This window comes from Papio anubis, chromosome X, assembly GCF_008728515.1.
Source record: "Papio anubis isolate 15944 chromosome X, Panubis1.0, whole genome shotgun sequence".
In the NCBI taxonomy this organism is placed as follows: domain Eukaryota; kingdom Metazoa; phylum Chordata; class Mammalia; order Primates; family Cercopithecidae; genus Papio; species Papio anubis.
The window spans coordinates 21,351,310-21,373,526 of NC_044996.1; the positions used below are offsets into that span (position 1 = coordinate 21,351,310).

General features: G+C 40.7%; 1 protein-coding gene across 2 annotated transcripts in view; it reads left to right on the plus strand.

Annotated features, from left to right (window-relative positions):
- The window catches only part of GPC4 (glypican 4), a 124,207-nt gene extending 104,308 nt beyond the window's left edge, over positions 1-19,899 (plus strand). For both annotated transcript variants that reach the window (XM_031661014.1, XM_003918295.5), the window contains exons 4-9: positions 8,613-8,778; positions 14,388-14,518; positions 14,628-14,774; positions 15,679-15,815; positions 17,176-17,351; positions 17,447-19,899. In XM_031661014.1, coding sequence (XP_031516874.1) covers positions 8,613-8,778; positions 14,388-14,518; positions 14,628-14,774; positions 15,679-15,815; positions 17,176-17,351; positions 17,447-17,649 — 960 coding nt within the window. In that variant the 3' untranslated portion in view covers positions 17,650-19,899. The remainder of the gene's footprint in view (positions 1-8,612; positions 8,779-14,387; positions 14,519-14,627; positions 14,775-15,678; positions 15,816-17,175; positions 17,352-17,446) is intronic.
- Positions 19,900-22,217: the final 2,318 nt, after the last annotated feature.

Genomic DNA, 22,217 nt, shown 5'->3' on the forward strand with positions numbered 1-22,217 from the left:
CGTGCCACCACACCCAGCTAATTTTTTGTTTTTTGTAGAGATGGGGTTCTCGTTATGTTGCCCAGGCTGGTCTCGAATTCCTGGGCTCAAGTGATCCTCCCACCTTAGTCTCCCAAAGTGCTGGAATTACAGGCATAAGCCACTGCGCCCAGCCTGCAAAGAGGTCTTTAAAGTGAAATACGAAAAGCATCATGGTCTTGTTTGCATACTTAGACATGTTCCCATTTTCTCTTCATGAGTGGATGCCCAGTTTACTTTTGTAGCAAAAGGGTTGTAGTTAAAAGTTGAGCAATGATTTGGTTATCACTGAACCTTTGCAAGACCATTAGCACTAGCAAGCTTAAGTTACTTCAAGAGAAAGGCACTTCGTAGTTGAAGTACACTTGCCTTGCTTTTGTTTTTTCTGGGCTCAAATCTCCAGTGATTTCAGCTCACTCCATTGAGCTTTACAATTCAAACTTCCTAAAAGCCCCTTAAATTAGTAACAGATGGTTCAAGAATACCCTTGTACTACATATCTTTATATTACTTCATCTTTATTTGTCGTGGTTCATGATACATTTCTTATTCACCTGCTTGTATCAGCAGTTTTGCCTGGAAGGATGAAGTCTGTTTTGGTCTTTCAGAAATGCACAAGTGGTTACATGCACCATGAAAATTAATAGCTCCTATGCCAAAGAGAGTTGCATTCTCATGGTTTCATTTAACACTGACATAATGGGACTATGTCTACACCTCACCCCAAACTACAGAAGCTATAATTAGAAATCAGTGCCTCACCATTAGGATGTCTAAATGACTGTCCTGCCTTGAAAACAATTTTCATTGCTCCCTCTTTATTTCTATTTGCCTTTGTTTTGCATCTCCCCACATCCCAGGTTAGGGTGGGGGAAGTAAGCAGTTGTGCCTTCCCTGTGTTGCATTCTTCTGGACATCCTTCTCAGAATTAACTGTGGGAAACCAAGAAGCCTACAAGAGTACTAAACAAACTATTTTACCACTTCTCAAAATCATTATAAATATAAATTTTAAAAAATAGTCAATACAAAAAGCTCTTAAGCAAAGTGTAGACACATATTCAACTCTCAATATTCTTTTTCACTCACAATCTTAAGAATTGCAAAGAGGAAGATGGGACTCAAGCTATGGAAAAGGGTAAGGATGGTAGGTGTCAAATTGAATAAATTGAGTTTACATACTCACAAAACAAAAATAGAGCCCTTTTCAAGGGGGTTGACTTGTAAGTATTAGCTGAGTCTATTCATTTGAAACAAAGACAAGACACATTTCAAGTATTTATGAAGTTCCAGTTTTATCTACAACATCTCCAGAAATATTCCTGAATGAGTATTTTGTTATGCTTTTTAGATTTTATTATTAGAGGAATCATTAGGAATCATTAGGAGGTTTGAATTGTAATTGTAAATGTAAATCCTCCTTTCTTTGTGTATATGCATTGAATTCAAAACTGGTTAGGAAATTGTTGAAGAAACTCATCACATAACATGGCAAGTGTGGGTTCCCTATCACTCTTACTGTAATTTTGGGAATAGTTCTGTTATTCCTATTGGGTGCTTTTGTTACCAAGCAACAGATAAAATCTAGACCTTGGCCGAGCACGGTGGCTCATGCCTGTAATCCCAGCACTTTGGGAGGCCAAAGCGGGTGGATCACGAGGTCAGGAGATCGAGACCATCCTGGCGAACACGGTGAAACCCCGTCTCTACTAAAAATACAAACAAAATTAGCCGTGCGTGGTGGCAGGCACCTGTAGTCCCAGCTTCTAGGGAGGCGGAGGCAAGAGAATGTCGTGAACCTGGGAGGCAGCGGAGCTTGCAGTGAGCGGAGATCGCGCCACTGCACTCCAGCCTGGGCGACAGAGCGAGACTCTGTCTCAAAAAAAAAAAAAAAAATCTAGACCTTTTCTGCTTGCTTGCTACTATTGGCTGTGCAAAAAACAAACAAAAAATAGTACAATGAATGTATGTTAGGAGGTGAAATAAACTAAAAGGAAATGTATTTCTAGCTTCAGTACAGCGTGTTGACTATCATCACTGTGTAATGTGGCTTAAGGCTCGTTCTGAATTACTGAAATGAAATCCAGGCTGTGTGAAGAGTTCTGTTCCAGCATTTTTTTTCAGGCTGCTTGCAGTAGTTTTTAATGTGGTGTTTGGAAAATGCAGGTTATTGGGTAGAAAGTCTCAATGTATATGAAAAGAGTCTTTGCAGAAAAGGCTTTTTATAGCAGATCATTATGGCATGCAGATGTCATGATAAATGTATATATCCTGAGGAAGGCAGGAATGAGTATTTTTTTTTTTTTTTTTTTTTTTTTTTTGAGACTGAGTCTGGCTCTGTCGCCCAGGCTGGAGTGCGGTGGCCGGATCTCAGCTCACTGCAAGCTCCGCCTCCCGGGTTCACGCCATTCTCCTGCCTCAGCCTCCCGAGTAGCTGGGACCACAGGCGCCCGCCACTTCGCCCGGCTAGTTTTTTGTATTTTTTAGTAGAGACGGGGTTTCACCGTGTTAGCCAGGATGGTCTCGATCTCCTGACCTCGTGATCCGCCTGTCTCGGCCTCCCAAAGTGCTGGGATTACAGGCTTGAGCCACCGCACCCGGCCAGGAATGAGTATTTTTAAAAGAGTTTTAATAAGTTGAGAAGGAAATGAGGCGTCTTCCCCCCACATACACACTGACTTTTGTCATGAAACATAGATTGACTCCTAAAATCTTAAATTTTAAGATACCGCCTATAGTTACCTTATCATTAAGAAAGACCTTGGTCAGTCTTGAAGGATTTTATAGGCTTGAAAATTTGGTATCAATGTATTGTCATTATGGGTCAATAATTCAGATTGATTTTGATAGATGAGTTAATATGGAAGTACTCAGTCCAGATGTTATTCCCTTTCTATCATACCACCCCACAAAAGTAAATGAATCAGACCTCATTCTTATGTAAATAATGTCAATCTTTTTATTTTTATGCAAAATATGTCCCATTTTATAGTAGGAATTGATCATCTCTGCTACATTAGCTATAGTTCTTTCAAAACGTTAAAACTTTGGTAAAACATGTAATTGATTTCTGGTTGGTTTTGTTCAAGTGAACTTTTTTCTCTCCACATCCGGCAGTGTTGTCTTGAGCCTTTGAATTATTTGTGAGCAGGGACTGATGAGTAATATATATATATTCATATCCTTTTTCTCACCCGTGGCACCTTGAATAGTTCTAAAGACATAGCACTGGCTCAGTAAGTCATTATTGTTTTCCTAAACAATATGTCATCTCATCCAAGTATCTAGTGAGATATTGCTCCATGTAGAACGGTTGATCCTAAATTACCCTCCAACATAAAAATTGATTCATCTGGTCAATAAACATTCAAAACTGAAAATTGTCACTAGAAAACATCCAGCTCTGTAGTGGAGTGTACATTGTACATGGAGATACTGTACTAGGTCTAGGAGCTCTGGCAAAAGGATTAGGCTTATGTACTGCCATCAAGGTTCCTATAGTCTGTTACTCAAAAGAAGCCATTTAGGTACATATCATGGAAGTCAACTACACCTACTCTGCAACCAAATTGCCTAGATTCAATTCCTGGTTTGGCCATTGACTGGAAGACCTTGTGTAAGTCCCTTAATCTCTTTGGGGCTCCACTTCCTCATCTGTGAAATGAGATAATACTCACGTTGTATGATTATTTTGAGGCTTAAATGAGTTAATACATGTAGAGTACTTAGAACAAAACCTGGTACATACTAAATACTGTTTAAATGTATCATAGAAACCAGTAAAATCTATCAGTAGTAACTCTGCCATAGAACAGAAAAATTTTCTCTTGAATCTTGACCTCAAAACCCTCATGACCATGAAACCATAAAAGCTAAATAAGCATTTTCTTTAAGAGATCATTAAACCATTCTTTTTATTTGAAGGAGGAAGGGAGGAATGTACAGTTTTTCTTTTCCCATTTCTTCATATGATTTTAAGAAGTAACTATTAAATCACTAAGAGAGGTCTGAAAAATGTAACTTTAGTAAAAAGTAGTCATAACTCCTACCCCTGCTCTTAACCCAGCCCCAAGGATTCTGGAACTTACTAATATCTAGGCTCAACCAACCCTTCTAAATAAAAGAAAAAACATACTAAATGTTAGTCAAGAGCTGTGCCCCAAGGTAACAATCAAATTGAACAATTTAAGTGGCACGCCATGCCATGCCATGCCATGCCATGGAGAATAAATACACAACTGAAGATTAAAGGAAGACCTTTTTGTTAATCCCTGTGTGGTATGATCTACTGCTTGGTTTCGGGTCTTACGGAATAAATCTACTTCAGCAAATAAGTTTTTGAAGACTCAAAAGAAGTAATTGATTTTGAGGGTTACCAGGGAGTAGAATGTGAATGAACTTGAATTTCTATTCAAAATGAATAAAGCCCCAGAACAAAGTCTGACTTAGTCCACTGTTATATTTGCTTAAGGGTGAAAGGTTTGCCTCTAATAGTGTGGAGAGACCATTGAGAGCTAATGAAAGAGCCCCCAGCAGTGCCTGGTATATTACCATGTGACAGAAGTGCCACCACTGGATCCAGGAGATCTCTGACTTTCACGAGAAGCTCCACGAGAGAGCTTAAATTAAAGTTGCAGATTGAACATGCCAAATGTGAAAATTTAAGATCCGAAATGCTCTAAATCTGAAACTTTTTGAATACCAACCTGATGCTTAAAGAAATGCTCATTGGAGCATTTCAGATTTTGGGTGTTCGGTTTAGGGATGCTCAAACCATAAGTATAATGTGAATATTCAAAAAAAAAAAAAAAAACCCAAACACTTCTTGTCCCAAGCATTTTTGATAAGGGCTACTCAACATGTGCCATATACTGTGTAGCTTTTCCTTCCATGGTGGTGGCACACTTTTGGCTCTTACACCAACTTACATTGCTTCTTACTAAGATGCCCCTAAAGACTCCAAAAGAGAGGAAGCCATTTTGTTTACCCATTAGGGTAGTCCAAAGTCCTTGACACTCTGGGCTCACCATTCTGAGCCTGGGCGGGTCGACAAGGGTGGGTCCCCAAGGCCTGGGTAGTGCTAGCATTATTGCTGTTTTTTCTAGGGGGATGAGGCTTTGCAGGGGAGACCTGTTTCTTTAGGTCTTGTGACTGTTTTAAAACTCTTCCCTTTATATTAGGGCCTCATCCCACTAAAACAGATTTGCTTTCCAGATTCTGAATTCCCTTCATGTGAAATAGTGCATGATGGTCTGACTAGTGGTTATGAGACAAAAGACAGAGTTTTTTCTAACTTTAATATTTTATGTGTCTTTTCTCTTTCCATTTTTCTTATAACTTCCTCATCTCTCTTTTCAGTTCTGGTATTATTTAGTGTTTCTGTAGGACGTTACAGCTGAGTTCCCTGTGACCATTTTTAGTAGTTACACAACAAATCATGTACAGAGCATGAGCCAGCACTTAGCCAAATAATGAAACGGAAGAACTCTGCCAAACTCAGCATCATAATTTCCCTTAATACAACTCTACTGTATCATTTAGTTTGGTCTCTTTTTAAAACTTGAGCCTCCATCAGTCTATTTTAGGGAAGGGTACTACAAGGTCTGTTGCATAAATGATTTGACTTGCAATTGAACTAAGAATACAATGAACCATTTCTTAGAGTTATTTTTTAGAAGAATGAGAAAGGGCTTATTTGGAAAAAAAAAAAAGTGTTTTCTGAATATAACTATCTTGGGTCTAAAATTTTTGCTCATTTCCTAAAGTCCTTTACCACTTTGGAACTGCTTTGTATTTTGTAGAACAGGTTTTGTATTCTAATATAGAAATTCTTAACTTGCCTTGCTACCTAAATTCAAATGCATTCCAGAATAATCGCTGGCACATAGTAGGTGTTCAGTAACTATTTGTTGACCCCATAGCTTTCTACATTTCTTCTTACTAGGGCATTGTCTCCTGTTAAGCATAATATTCAACAAATGTCACGTGCTATTCAGTGATTTTTCATTTCGTAGCCACTTGCATAACTTTTACCTCTTTAAAATCTAGCCATTTTGCAGTCTCATCAATGTGGAACCCAACTAAAACTAAAGTAGAAAATAACCAGTGCCTAAGATTACAGTTTCCTGTCATCTGGCAGGGAAACATGATACATCTGGGAAATCTTTTCATCACAAATGCTTGATAAGGTACAGTACTGGAATCCAATGTTGTGAGGTGACTGTCAGCAAGTTGCTTAATCTCTTTGGCTTTGGCTTTGGTTTTCTTATTTATCAAATGTGAGAGCAACACTCAGTGATCCTATGGTCCCTTCCAACTCTAAGACTTCTGTGAGCCTATGCTTCTCAAGCCACCTCTCCCCTCCTGTCCTGTTTTGCTCCTTTATAAAAGGAGAGGGAGACATGTAGGGAAGTCTTAACAATCTGTGACTTTAAAGGAATGAACTTTTAGCTGTCCAGCAAATCTGGCTATCCAGAAAAGGCCATTCCTCCAGGGTATATTGGTTAGCCAAAATTTTACTGTACATTAATACATAGTTAGGACTAATTTAGTGCCTAGGAAAACATTTGGGAATGGTTAAAACTGTGGAAAAATCTTAATTCTTGGTAGGGAATGTTGACTTTAGTGTATACAATTACCATTTTATTGTTAACATATATTCCCCCCTTTTAGGCTAGAGCCTTGTTTAGGATGAGGGGAATGGATGTGCGCATGCATCACGTAGGAGCCTGATTGTTTATTTTTTCTCCTGACACTACTAATCCCCTGTTCCTGTTCCTAAGGGTACTGCTGATAAGTGATATCCAAAGTAACACTCCAGAGCAGGTGAAGTGCATTGCCGGGCTGCCCTGCATCCCAGCATCTGTTCCCTGTTGTGGTATCTGCCTCCAAAAGTGTATGTTTGCAGAACTGGTGGGTACTTATACAGAAGAATGCACTAATCCTCTGATATTGACTCCAAAAGAGGAGGGTGGGGCAGAAAGAATGAGGAGACAGGAACTTTTAATTAGCTGCTAGAATGCTATGCCTAGCTCCAATCCTTTCTAAGCATTGAAGAAAACAAGTGACCGGATGGAATCAGCTCTTCTATACCCCAAATAATTTCACCTTATAAAACTAGATGAAATGAAGTCCCATTTCTCTGGACAGGACGGCCAGCCCAATCTGACTTGAGTAATGTTTCCGTCATTCTTCCTTTCCTTCCTCACGAACTTCCAGTCGTAGCCCCATGTGTACTGCCATATGGTGTCTCAATTTGTTTCCTTCCTTCCCTGCTTGCCTCCCTCCCTCCCTTCATCCCCTCCCTCCCTTCCTTCCTTCCTTCCTTCCTTCCTCCCTTCCTTCCTTCCTTCCTTCCTTCCTTCCTTCCTTCCTTCCTTCCTTCCTTCGTCTCACTCTGTCACACAGTCTGGAGTGCAGTGGTAAGATCTCGGCTCACTGCAACCTCCATCTCCCAGCTTCAAGCGATTCTCCTGCCTCAGCCTTCTGAGTAGCTGGGACTACAGGCACACGCCACCATGCCCGGCTAATTTTTGTATTTTTAGTAGAGATGGGAGTTTCACCGTACTGGCCAGGCTGGTCTTGAACTCCTGACCTCGCGATCCGCCAGCCTTGGCCTCCCAAAGTGCTGGGATTACAAGCGTGAGCCACCGCACGCGGCAGCTGGTGTCCCAGTTTCTGCTTGATGTTTAAGCCCCTCTAAATTCTGGCCACACACATACTCCTGTGCACCTGACCTTATTTCCCACAATTTCCCAACCCCATTCTGAGATGCAGTGATATGTCCTGTACTCTCCTACAGGTTTTGTTCATTTCATTGAACTTACTTAGGATGCTCTCCCTTTGTTTGACCACTTAAGTCCAGCCCTTGTCTTGAAAATTTAACCAAAGCCCCACCTCTTTCATCAAGTGTTCCATGAACACTCTGTGCTTTAGTACTCCCAAGCCTTGGAAAGCCTTCACATACCCCCCAAGTTTAAGATTACTCATATTCTGCCCTGTAGAATGTGTTAACTTTGCCTTCTGCACAGCTCTTGGCACAGAACAGAAGACACCGTAAATATCCTTCTAAACCTTGATTTGGGGTTAGGGTTCAAAGGACAGCCTTGTAGTCAATGTGATTCAGAAGAAGATGTGCTTGTGTTCCAGTCTGACAAAGACAAACACTGATGGTTGAGGCTATTAGCAGGGTGTGCATGGTGGGCACATGAAGGTAGTCTTCTCGACTGCATTTCATGGCTCACACTGGATAGTTACTTGTAAAAGGATTTTGAGATATTCGAGCAATTTATGTGTGTGAGAGAGAGACTCCAGGAGGGAAGGGGGTGTGGGGGAGGAATGGGTGTTTACAGGGTAGGAGTTGGTGTGCCTTGTTTGTTTGGGGTCATGTGATGTTCATCTCCCTCCTCTGCCCTGTCCAAGCACGTATCTTTTATCGAATCTACGTCTTCAGGAGGCAGTCCAGGCTTACTAATTGTGATCAATTACAACTCATTCTTAAGTTAATGGCCAAGTCTTCAGTGTCAGTGTGATAGAAGCAATTTCTGTCTCTATTTTAGCCCCACCACTACTGTCTTTTTTCTTTTCACATATTAGGTAAACCCCACAGCCCAGTGTACCCATGCCCTGTTGAAGATGATCTACTGCTCCCACTGCCGGGGTCTCGTGACAGTGAAGCCATGTTACAACTACTGCTCAAACATCATGAGAGGCTGTTTGGCCAACCAAGGGGATCTCGATTTTGAATGGAACAATTTCATAGGTGAGCAAGTGATTAACATATTTGCGTTGCTAGAGATAGCCTAGCTTCCAGTCACAAGGAATGTTGTAATTGGCAGCTATGAAATTTGTTTGTTTTAGTGTTAGTTATTTAGTGTTTGTCAGAATCCTGACTATGTAGATCATACTCAACTACTTTGAGTATAGTAAAAACATTACTACGAGTGAATATTCCCTTGAACTAATGGTGGCATTTCTGAAGGTAATAGGTACAGTGACTGCCGGGTTTTAATAACGAGAAAATGCTTTTTTCTCAGAGACAGAGTCTCTTTCTGTCACCTAGGCTGGAATATAGCAGCATAGTCATAGCTGTGTGTAACCTGAAACTCCTGGGTTCAAGCGATCCTCCCACCCGCAGCCGCCCAAAAGCCCTGGGATTATAGGCATGAGCCACTCCCTGAGAAAGTGCCTTTTTGATATTTTCCCCCTAAAAGTCAGTTGTGTTTATGATTATAGGCTTGTATCCAAGTAAATGCTGGAGTACAGTCCTCATGGAGTTGTAAAAGTGGCTTTTAAAATGTTATATCTGTTACACTGCAACCAAATCTTCTGCAAACAGGCCAGATATGTATTTGTTATTTGGATCAGGTGAAATCTGATTGAGAAATTTAGGGATTCTGTTTCTGTACACGATTTAGCAATAGTAGTCTGCTCTGGTGAGAGTGGAAGGACTTTAGCCCTGAGAATGTAAGGGATATGTATTCCTACATATATCTTCCACCTAGAAAACCATTCTCAGAGCCCAGACAGCAGTGTAAATGAAGTGGCCAATTGCTGAGAGGGTTAGTTATGATTTTGGGGAAAGGACAAATTAAGGAGAATTTAAATGTCCAGTTGTCAATTACCTTGATGCCTGAAACAACAGTGACCAGTGTTGAAGTTCGTTATGCTGAGTATTAGTAGGACCGCACACACATACTAACAGCTCACAAAAGGAAACTCACATTTTTCCCCACCCCAGTCACCTTTGCATAATTGCCAAATTTGAGTGTCTTTATAAGCACCTGTTTTTCACTTATTTGTCCAAATCATGGGAACATGCATGCAGTTTGCTAGCTTGTTTTTCTGGGGGGAAGTGAGGGGTGTTAAGGTTGGGGAATGCTTTTTAGTCTGTGTGAGAGCTAATTACCATATTAACTCCGTTTGAAAGTGCATCAATAAATTGGCTCCAACAGATTCTTAAGAACACTGACACAGGGGGGAAAAAAAGATGTGAATATTAAGCACTTCAGCACAATTGTAGCCTAAATAGCTCAAAGCTAGAAGACCTGAAAAAATCTTCTACACACAGAAAAGCAGAATCTCATGAAAGGGAAGGCATAAGACCAGCAAAGACACACAGGCCAAATGGCACATCATGCCCAGAATGAAGCCATGGGAGAAATTGTTGATTCAAAGTATTTCTCATGAAAGTAAAAACCCATAGCATTTCCAGATCTAAAGTCGCTATTTTTGTTTTTTTCTCTCTCTCTCTTTTATCCCATTCTCATCCCCACATCCAAATGTCAAGTTTGCAGTTCTCTTTTGCTAAATTGAATTTTTAAAGAAAGTTCGTGATCCTCTTCAATTTCCCCTATAATTCACTGTTTCTCCAGGCAAGGTAGTAGAATTTGCCATATGGTACAAAAAAATGTATGGTGACAGTGATCAAATTTTGCTGACTTTTCTACACACACATTGGGAATGGAACGCAGAAGGGCATGGCCCTGCCACTATTTTGATACTCTAACATGTCTAGCAGCAGCTATAACTAAACTCATATCCTTATATTAAAATACAAATGCTCCTACATATTTTTCCTAGAGTTTACAGGTCCATATCAAATCAAAACCACACTCTGGCTTTCTTAATTGATGTTTTAAATCAGTTACTCTGACACAAAGAGGACTTAAGTTGCTGCTGTTCTTGTTGTGCATTTTTAAAATTACATTTGTTGTCTTTGAAGAAACAAAATTAAACCCAAGTAGAAGTTGATAGGATTTCTGAATCGATTTTTCCCTAGTTATTTTAAGTGATAACTTTTTGGAGGGATGAGGTATATAGTTGTGTCTAAACTTTGTTTTTAATGGGTATACTATTCTTTATTTCTAATAAGCAGATATAAAAGACCAGGAGTAATAGACATTGTTAATCTCCAGTGCTTTTTCATGAATTTTTCACAAGGGTTTAATTAATCTGCTTTGTGGTTGTAGAATTCAGTCCCAATTTACATGCCTCTGCTGTAAATTCTTTTTTTATTTCTTGTCTCTCTCCTTTTTTTTCTCTTTGCAAGGAATTTTTCTTTCCCCTTTAAATGACTGCAGCTAATGAATGGTCAAGGGCTTTTTCCCCCTTCTTTAAATCAGATCTTGGGGTTAAGTCGGGAAACTGCCTTTTGTTCTTCCAGTCAGGTCGTGAGGCTGAAGATGTGGGTTTCTGATTATTGGCAGCACAATGCAAAAGGAATCGCTTTCCCTAGTGAGAAGGGGATGCTTTGTTGCTGGGGGTGTGGGGGGAGACTCAGTGCCAGTGTCTTGAGCACTGAAATCATGCAGTTGGACTAGACCCTTTAAGAGACTAAGGATGAACCGGTTTTCCAAATCTGTCTTCTTGTTGCCATGCTCTTCTTCTCCTCTCTTAACTGCATCTGCAACTAGCCATGAATTGAGACCCTTTAGTAAATGTTGAAGTCTTGTCAACCTTTTATCAGGATGGATCCAAATAGTTAAAACACCTTGGAATTTGGTTTTATAAGAGGCTGGTTTATATGAAACCTTCACTTGGAAAAACAAACCAAGTATCTGCCTTGCCCCTACCAACAAAAGTCAGTTTCTGGAGAATCATAAATTATGCTAAAGTCCACCTTGTTCTCCATCACATACTGTAGCTGTGTTAACACTCATTTGACTCAGGGCCAACCCTATTAATGTCGCATGTTGCTGCCAGTGGGAATTTAGTATGGGGATTGCTGCCGGGGGCACCAGCCAGGTCCTGGCAGGAGCCAGTCGGATATCCCACAAACAAGGGCCCCGTGGCTCTTATCAGCCAGAAGAAAACCCAAACTCCAAACCAGTCATCTTTGGCTTTCTCTTGAGGCTTCTTATCAGGGCTGGCTGCTGTTACAGAAGAGCCGATTGATAGCCAATCATGACTTCCTCCAGGGTTAGAGGCAGCTTTGGCTCCCGGGCTGCAGACTGCAGGCAGAGTGCACTTCAGTTGCATTCTTCAGCTGCGCAGCATGCAACGCCATGGCACCGGCCCCAACAAAGGCCCAGCTTCCCCCTCCATTCCCAGGCCCTTGTGTATAGCCGGCTCGCTCAGAGTTTACAAAGACGCCAAAGAGCCAGAAGAATTGGGGTTTATGTTTCCTTTCAGTCTTTCACAAACACATTAGTGATCTGGCCATTCCTCGCCGCTAGGGGAATAAGGAGATACAAAATGCACTGGGTGTTGTTGTTGTTGTTGTTGTTGTTTAAACATATACATTTTAGATGTTTATTATCTGTCTATTCATAATCTTTTTATTGGGAGCAGGTGATTTCTTCTCAGCTTATGAAGGAATGTGCTTTCTGTACATGGCAGCCCTGATGATTTGACAATGATGAACACATTTAAGTTGTGCTCCACTTGTTTAAAAAAGTCTCCTTTTGCTAGCACATCAAAAGCATTTTTTTCTCTCCTCTAGTACAATGGTATATTCATGCTTTCAGCCCTTACTTAGAGTTAGAAGCATCACTTGATTGGCGCTTACCACAATGCATTCTGAAACTTCATTTGTTATTACTGTTTTAAAAATTGCATTTCACGGAAATCTATTTGTGGTTTGTGACATCGGAATTGTAGTTTAGAGAAATGACCCCATGCATTCAAATGTTGTGTAGCATTTGTTCTAGGTTGAAGGTGAAAGGTTGATGACCAGATTTGGTTTCATTGATATGCTGATGCCTATGCTCCTTTCCACTAGAAAGCTTAGGTAGAAGCTCAGCTGGGGGCTGCAGTTGTCAGCGGTGTTCTTTGGGAAGGGCACGATCTTCCGGAAACTAGCCCTTCTTTCTAGTAACCATCCTTGCACTACCTGAAGGTGATAGATAATGTTGGTCTAACTCCTTTCTTGCCATACACTAAGCACTAGAGTGTAAAGCGGGGATAAACAAGTTTAAAAGTTCACTGTTTGTCATTAATGAAGCATCCTTTTTGTCATTTGGGGTTTTCATTTCCAAGTTCTTCTAATTTTGTAAAACAGGTAGCAGGCAAAAATACTAAGCCTCATACTCCTTAGAAACATGTATGGCAAGAAAACAAAGACAATGTATTTTATTGAAGCGATTCAGTGCTTACTGGAAAATGCTAGACTACTCCAGAGTCTAAAGCAGGATAATCGGTGAAGATATATACTGTGAGCCCACTAATTTTGTATACTGTGTCTTGTGTCATCTTTTCACTTTGGAAAAAAAAAAGGAGGTACATGCTTTAAGATCAATTGAGGCCATTGTATTTGCAATGAGAAGTTTTTCTTAATACAAAAATTGGATTATTCAAAGTTTTATTATTTGAAAAGTCATTAGAATTCCTAGGAATCCTTTCATTTGTATTTTCCAACGGTGCACTCAAGGATCTGAGGGGTTTTGTTTTTAAAAATGAAAGAAAAGAATTAATATGCCAGCATCTTTTTTCCTTTTTTTTTTTTTTTTTGAGACGGAGTCTCGCTGTGCTCCCAGGCTGGAGTGCAGTGGCCTGATCTCGGCTCACTGCAAGCTCCGCCTCCCGGGTTCACGCCATTCTCCCGCCTCAGCCTCCCAAGTAGCTGAGACTACAGGCGCCCGCCACCACGCCCGGCTAGTTTTTTGTATTTTCAGTAGAGACGGGGTTTCACCATGTTAGCCAGGATAGTCTCGATCTCCTGACCTCGTGATCCACCCGCCTCGGCCTCCCAAAGTGCTGGGATTACAGGCTTGAGCCACTGCGCCCGGCCGCCAGCATCTTAACTGATTTATGTTTTTGACTCTTATAAATGGAATGTGAAACGAAAAGATCCTAGGGAAGTCTCTGGGAGAACTGGCATGTTATTTTGCCTCCAGCCTTAGGTTTGTCTTCTGGGAGCTAACTAAGCCTTACAGTGACAGTGGCTGACACACGAATAATCAGTATTGAGGAAAGTTCCGATTGGTTTCACTTTTGCAAGACTAAGCCTTCATCTGGCCATTTCACTTCAAGCTAGTGTTACATAGTGATTTGAACTGGCATGTTATTTTGCCTCCAATATAGGTTTGTCTTCTGAGAGACTAACTAAGCCTTACAGTGACAGTGGCTGACACACGAATAATCAGTATTGAGGAAAGTTCCTGATTTGGTTTCCTTGCTGTAGAACTAAGCCTTCATCTGGCCATTTCACACTTCAGAAAGCTAGTGTTACATAGTGACTAAATGCAGAAGTTGAGATTTGGTGTAAGGGAAGAAATATAAAAACATAAAAACAAGAATTCATTATGATCCATGTCTTACTTCCCCCGCCCCCATGCAGGAAACAGGAAAAAAAAATTAGATTGATTTACCCAAGGCCAAACTAATGATTGACTTTTTATGCTGTGTGTTCTTCCCCAAACCTCATATTAGATGCTATGCTGATGGTGGCAGAAAGGCTAGAGGGTCCTTTCAACATTGAATCGGTCATGGATCCCATCGATGTGAAGATTTCTGATGCTATTATGAACATGCAGGATAATAGTGTTCAAGTGTCTCAGAAGGTAACGAAGGCAAGATGCTGGAAAGGGGAGCTGGGGAACCACCTCCCCCCTGCCCCGCCCCGCGTTGGCATGTGACTTCCCTAACATGACTACACTTACTCCAATGCAGGTTTTCCAGGGATGTGGACCCCCCAAGCCCCTCCCAGCTGGACGAATTTCTCGTTCCATCTCTGAAAGTGCCTTCAGTGCTCGCTTCAGACCACATCACCCCGAGGAACGCCCAACCACAGCAGCTGGCACTAGTTTGGACCGACTGGTGAGCATTTTGGCAGGAAGGGCCGTGTTTAATGACAGTGAACTGAAAACTGTTGCTCAGAATGAATTTTTAGCTGGAAGGCTGACAAGTGTGGGTCTTTCGGGTGTCACTTTTCAAGCAAATAGGATGTGGATGTCAGTCAATCTGCCTGTCCCATTTTCTAGCTCAGAAAGTTCCTGGGTAGTCAAGGAGTTATGATGCAATAAGTCTTGTCTCAAAACTTCTCTTTAGATTCACCATGCATTTACTGAACATCTAGTATGTGTCCATCACTGTGCTAGGCACAGAGAAGCTCATAGAAATAAGGCAAATCCTTGTTCTCAAAAGGTACCAACAAGGAGACAAAGAGGGAGAAGTAGATGTTCCAGGCTTATTAACATAAAATGATGTTTAGTAAACGCTGAGATGGGAGAAGAGTGAATAACTGTAGGCAAATTGCTTTATCCACAGTAATATGCAACAAAAATGTAAGAAAGTATTCCTACAGTAGTAGGAATACAGAAGAGGGAGTCTGCGGAGATAGGGATGGAGAGAAAGAGCAATAGCAGCTATGTTTCACAGAGTGCATAATATATGCGCTTGATCCTGACTCTAAAAGCCTTAGGAGAAGAGATTGCGTATTATCTTTGTGCCTACAGCATGGAACCTGGTAGGCCTCAGATGGTACTTACAATGAGGTGCACAAGGGATCTAGGCCACTCCTTTGGAACTTGCATTTCAACTATTCATTTGAGTGGTTTTGTACTTCTAAGATATAAATTGGAGTTGCATCTTCCTCTTCTAACTAAAGTTGAAAATGAATTGTATATCACTCTGGAGATACTTTGGAAATGGCCAGAAGGCACATTTGTAGGTAGTTTTGTCTTGTCTTACAATGATCCTTTTTTTGTTGTTTCATAATTAGGTTACTGATGTCAAGGAGAAACTGAAACAGGCCAAGAAATTCTGGTCCTCCCTTCCGAGCAACGTTTGCAATGATGAGAGGATGGCTGCAGGAAACGGCAATGAGGATGACTGCTGGAATGGGAAAGGCAAAAGCAGGTTAGTGTCTGTTGAATGAATTTGAAGTCTGTCCCTTCCTAGATGCCTGGGTGACCTTCAGAGAGGGTTCTCGCAATTGTCAACCGAGGCATCAGGAAGCAATTCACAGTAGGTAGCAACAACATGGAAGGCTTCTAGGCATTGTTAGGAACAGGCTTTGCACTGGGAGTGTTGAGAAGGCACCCAGTTACTTACAAAGAGTGCTGAGTCAAAAGTTTGACAGTAGTTATAGTCTCGTATTAGGGCCGTTCCAATAGTGTCATTATTTTAAAAATATTTAATGCCCGTTGCTCTTTGCCCAATGGCCTAGCCTAATAAATAACCAGTTCTCAAAGATTCTATTCTCTGACTTGATGCCCTGTGTCCCTCCCTTAGACACTCAATAAGTTAGAGAAGTACCCATACTTTTGTTTGTTTGTTTGTTTGAGATGGAGTCTCGCTCTTTTGCCCAGACTGGAGTGTAGTGGCACAATCTTGGCTCACTGCAACCTCCACCTCCCGAGTTCAAGCAGTTCTCCTGCCTCAGCCTCCTGAGTAGCTAGGACTACAGGTGCCTGCCACCATGCCCAGCTAATTTTTTTTTTTTTTTTTTGTATTTTTAGTAGAGACGGGTTTTCACCATGTTAGCCAGGATGGTCTTGATCTTCTGACCTTGTGATTCGCCCTCCTCAGCCTCCCAAAATGCTGGGATTACAGGTGTGAGCCACCACGCCCAGCCAGTACCCGTACTTCTTTACTTCAACCCACCAACCTCCTCAAGAGGGATAGCTTCCTTCCTTCCTTCCTTCCATCCTTCCTTCCACAGAGTATCACTGTCAACCTGCTAGAATGCAGTGGCGAAATCTCGGCTCTCTGCAACCTCACTGCAATCTCAGCTGCTGGAAAGCAGTGGTGCAATCTCAGCTCACTGCAACCTTTGTCTCCTGGGTTCAAGTTAATTTTCTGTGTCAGCCTCCTGAGTATCTGGGATTACAGGCACACACCACCACATGCAGCTCATTTTTATATTTTCAGTAGAGACAGGGTTTCGCTATGTTGGCAGGGTTGGTCTTGAATGCCCGACCTCAAGTGATCCACCCACCTCAGCCTCCAAAAGTGCTGGGATAGCTTTCAAGAAGGTTTCCATCGAATTGGAGAAATGAGGAATCCACAGGAACAAGCAAGATTAGAGTTCATTAGGAATTGAAGAACTTCCATCTAATTTTGCTTAGTGGAAATACTATAATCTAGCAGAAATATTTGATAATCTCTTGTATAATCTTGATAATCTTCAAGCCTGTAATCCCAGCACTTTGGGAGGCAGACAGATAAAATCTTTTTGCTTTACAAATCTTCTTACTGGGGTCATTTTACGTTCCAGGTACCTGTTTGCAGTGACAGGAAATGGATTAGCCAACCAGGGCAACAACCCAGAGGTCCAGGTTGACACCAGCAAACCAGACATACTGATCCTTCGTCAAATCATGGCTCTTCGAGTGATGACCAGCAAGATGAAGAATGCATACAATGGGAATGACGTGGACTTCTTTGATAACAGTAAGCATTTGTGGTTTGAAAGAACAAATTGCTCTTGTATGCCTTCTGATGAGAACAAGTGGAATGAAATCTCTATTCCATTTTTTTTAAACTAGGTGATGAAAGTAGTGGAGAAGGAAGTGGAAGTGGCTGTGAGTATCAGCAGTGCCCTTCAGAGTTTGACTATAATGCCACTGACCACGCTGGGAAGAGTGCCAATGAGAAAGCCGACAGTGCGGGTGTCCGTCCTGGGGCACAGGCCTACCTCCTCACTGCCTTCTGCATCTTGTTCCTGGTTATGCAGAGAGAGTGGAGATAATTCTCAAGCTCTGAGAAAAAGTGTTCATCATCAAAAAGTTAAAAGGCACCAGTTATCACTTTTCTACCATCCTAGTGACTTTGCTTTTTAAATGAATGGACAACAATGTACAGTTTTTACTATGTGGCCACTGGTTTAAGAAATGCTGACTTTGTTTTTTCATTCAGTTTTGGGAGGAAAAGGGACTGTGCATTGAGTTGGTTCCTGCTCCCCCAAACCATGTTAAATGTGGCTAACAGTGTAGGTACAAGAACTATAGTTAGTTGTGCATTTGTGATTTTATCACTCTATTATTTGTTTGTATGTTTTTTTCTTATTTCGTTTGTGGGTTTTTTTTTCCAACTATGATCTCACCTTGTTTCTTACAAGCAAACCAGGGTTCCTTCTTGGCATGTAACATGTACGTATTTCTGAAATATTAAATAGCTGTACAGAAGCAGGTTTTATTTATCATGTTATTAAAAGAAAAAGCCCAACAAGCAGTAAAATTTCCATTTCTCCCTGTTATTTTAGTTGCCTTATCTGGAGAGACATGGAGGTGATTTTCTTTTTTTTAATTATTATTAAGTTAGGACAGAATGTGAGGACACGAGCAGGCTTCTGAGCCACTTGTCAGATTGTATTCAAAGCATCAATCCAAGAAGAAGGTTATACGTACTTCATTTATAGGTGGTAATTGGAAGAGACTGCAGACTACTGCTTTGAATGAGTTGAATTACATAAGCTAAGATCACTGTAGGTCCATTTCTTGAACCCACTTATATATAAACTGTAACCCATTTAGAAAAAGATTCTGGATATCCTCCCCCTTGAAGGATAGAAGGCGTTCAGGATGTCCCAGTTATCACATGTTCACACTTGGGTTTGGGGGTGTTTTTTAAAAACCAGGCAGGTTAGCTAGCCCACCGTGTGCTAGTTTTCATGTTCACACTGACCCTATTTGAATTAATATCCCAATGGCAGCAATAAGTGACCAACAATCTCACTTGATCCCCCTTGTTAGAGTGGTCCAGATTTCAAACCCAACTATGTACAGGGAGCTGTCTGGGAGCTAGCCAGAACTGGGGTACAGCCTGGGCTCAGGGAATAGCTGTCAACACTCGGGCAAAGTTTTTGTCTGTGCATGTGTATCTCCATTTGTTTTGGGATCCCAGTTTTTGTTTTAAGAGAGTATAAGGTGTTTCATTTGAGTATTTTTCTTACCCAGCCCCCTCTTAACAGTAAAACAAAGGACTTGCCATGGTTCACAGCAATGTGCTGCGATCCAAGATATCAGCCAAGGAGCCCACTTAGGGGAGAACTAGGTGTCCAGATTTTTGTACGTGTTGTTTTTCTTCGGGGGTGGGGCGGGGTGGGAGTAGGTAGAGCTGAGAAGACTACATCTTAGCAGTGACCTTTAGCCATGTGGGTGAAGTGGCAAAGGCCATGGCCATATCTGTTGTCCCAGGCCAAAGACTAACAACTATCTTGGCCCCTTGGGAATCCCTTCCTTGTGTCCTTACCAAATGATAGCTCATAAAACTCTGATAATGTAACAAATCACTTTCAAAGGAGTTCCCAGAAGTCTTCAGAAAGACTAAAATTCTGTAAGTCTCTTCCTGCTTTAGACAGCCATTAAGATCCCAACTAATTTTACTGAACCTAAAACCCACAAAGAGGTTGTTTGTGTTATTGTTCAATCTTCAGTTGTAAGAGTAATTCTCTATTTTTATATTGAAACATAATTACTTGATAGCTCAGGGTCTACATTTCATTCAACTTTTTACACCAAATTCTGCAGAGTGGTCAAAATGGAATATTGGGGGCTGTTGTAAACAGAGGCTTAATTTTATTAGAAGTAGTCAGTTATTTATTAAAGCATGATGCTAATAAAATAGGCATATTCTGGCTGGTGTGTATAAGTGTTTTTTTTTTTAAACAAATCACAGAAGACATAAAATTGAAAAGGCACTCCATTTATATATGAGGGAAAATAGATTGTAAATAGCTAAGGGGCCTTGTGAGAACTTGGAAAATGTGCTGATACTTAGTAACTACCTCAGTTGTGAGGAATTTCCTTTTTAGCTTAGACTGCTATTACTTTTACTTGGTAGAAATGAATCTGGTCTCCAAAATATGGCTCAGAGAGTTATCCCCATAGACCTTGTTAGATTGTTTTTAATTTAAAACCTTGAACTGTGCCCAGTTGTTTTCTTCCAGTCAAGTTCTCTAAACCAATAACGTTTGCCGAATTAAATATTCTTGAAGGTTCTTCTGGACTCTTACTGATTTGTTTTCTTTCTTTGCATTTTTTCCTGTTACTCTTTTATTATTTAAATTGTCTCTTGTTTTTGAACTTCAACTATGAAATAAACAAATCATAGATTTTTCCATTCAGGTCTGACTGGATAACTGTTGGCTTCTAACCAGCTGGCAAGCTCACCCCCACTCCCCAAAAAAGAAGAAAGGCAAGTTGAATATTTTAAAACCTTAAGAGTTTGGAGTATGAGGTAGAATAAAAGCCTTGTTAGGAGAAGACCTGACTTTTCCAAAGGTAACAGCATGTGAAGGACTTGTGTTTTACAAAGTCATTTATAAATTATTTTTCTTTAAAACACGTCACCTACTCTGTACCTTAAAGAAACATTTTACAACTCTTAGGTTTATATTTTATTTCAAAAATCGTAACTAGCACCTGTTATTTTTATTAAAAGACACTATGAAGAATTTACATAAATTTCTAAAGTTTAGTTACTGAGTGTTCAAAACCTAACAGTTCACATGAAGTGAAAATTGTCATTTGTGATTACAGAATCAAAATAAAAATAGGTGTGAATGGTGCTACACAAATTTCTGCTTCCCCTTTGTTAGCAGAATATGTCTATTTACATAGCTAAAGGATAGTAAGTTATTAGGTTACTGCAAAAGTAATTGCAGTTTTTGCCATTACTTTCAATGGCAAAATACAGTTATCTACTAGAGGAGGGTGTGTGTGTGTGTGTGTGTGTGCGCGCGCGCACATGTAATGTCACTGCTAAGCCAAATGTAACTTTCTACCTTTTTTTTTTTTTTTTTTTTTTTTTTTTGAGGCGGAGTCTCGCTCTGTCGCCCAGGCTGGAGTGCAGTGGCGCGATCTCGGCTCACTGCAAGCTCCGCCTCCCGGGTTTACGCCATTCTCCTGCCTCAGCCTCCCGAGTAGCTGGGACTACAGGCGCCGCCACCTCGCCCGGCTAATTTTTTGTATTTTTAGTAGAGATGGGGTTTCACTGTGTTAGCCAGGATGGTCTCGTAATCCCTGACCTCGTGATCCGCCCTTCTCGGCCTCCCAAAGTGCTGGGATTACAGGCTTGAGCCACCGCGCCCGGCAACTTTCTACCTTTTTTGAAACAACAACAAAGTACTCACAAAATTCTTCTGACTTTGAACTTCATGGGAAAAATATAACTGCATGCCATGATACACTTCACAAACTCAGTTTCTACTTTTTAACTTCTAAAATTCTTCTAAAATTCCTTTTTATGTATGTGAAAAATACCTGAGAGATGACATTTGGTAACAGGAATTCTATTCCATCAATGAGCCAAATGCCAAATAATATTTACTGTGTACGTAGTTTTAAATTAGGTAATATATTGACAGGGTTTAAAAAACAGAACATATATCAAGAGACTAAGTGAATTTTCCTCCCATTCCTGCTTCCATCTGCCAAGTTGTCCCCACACCCTAAGTAAGCTCTTACTAGTTACTTATGTATGTCTTCTTCCAAAGTTTATTTATGCATATACAAGCAAATATGAATAGAAATTTACTCCTTTTTGTCATATAAAAGGTAGAGTTTTTTTGTTTTTTTGTGTTTTTTTTTGTTTTTTGTTTTTTGTTTTTTTTTTGAGACAGAGACTCCCTGTGTCCCTGAGGCTGGAGTACAGTGGCGCAGTCTCAGCTCACTGCAACCTCCACCTTCCGGCTCAAGCAATCCTCCCATCTCAGCCTCATGAATAGCTGGGATTACAGGTGTGTGCCACCACATCCAGCTAATTTTGTATTTTTAGTAGAGACAGGATTTCACCATGTTGGCCAGGCTGGTCTCGAACTCCTGGGCTCAAGTGATACTCCCACCTCGGTCTCCCAAAATGCTGGAATTGCAGGCACGAGCCACTGCATCCATCAAAAAGGTAGTATTTTATGCTTATAATGTCCTATTTCTTTAGGTTAATGTTTTGAATATTGAGAATAGGAGACTCTGAGGATACAGCTCTGTAATTAAGTTTAGGATTCCTATTCTAAAGGCATGGCTTCTCAGTAGTAGCACATTTTGTGTTTTACTGCATTTTTGGCCCAGATTAATTTAAGTAGTTTTACAAGAAACAAGCATTGAATAGAGTGAGGAATAGTTTGGCATTATAGTACTATAACCCCAGAGTGTACAATTTGAATGCTCTCTGTTTTTGTTAAGGTTTACTTTTGGTAGTTTGTTTTCATATCATCGCCAGTGCAGAAGACATTAGCCAAAATAGTTTGGAAGATCCTCTCAGAATACAGCATGTTAGTACCACAGTTCATGCTTCGAAATGCTTCACAGGACCTTCTGT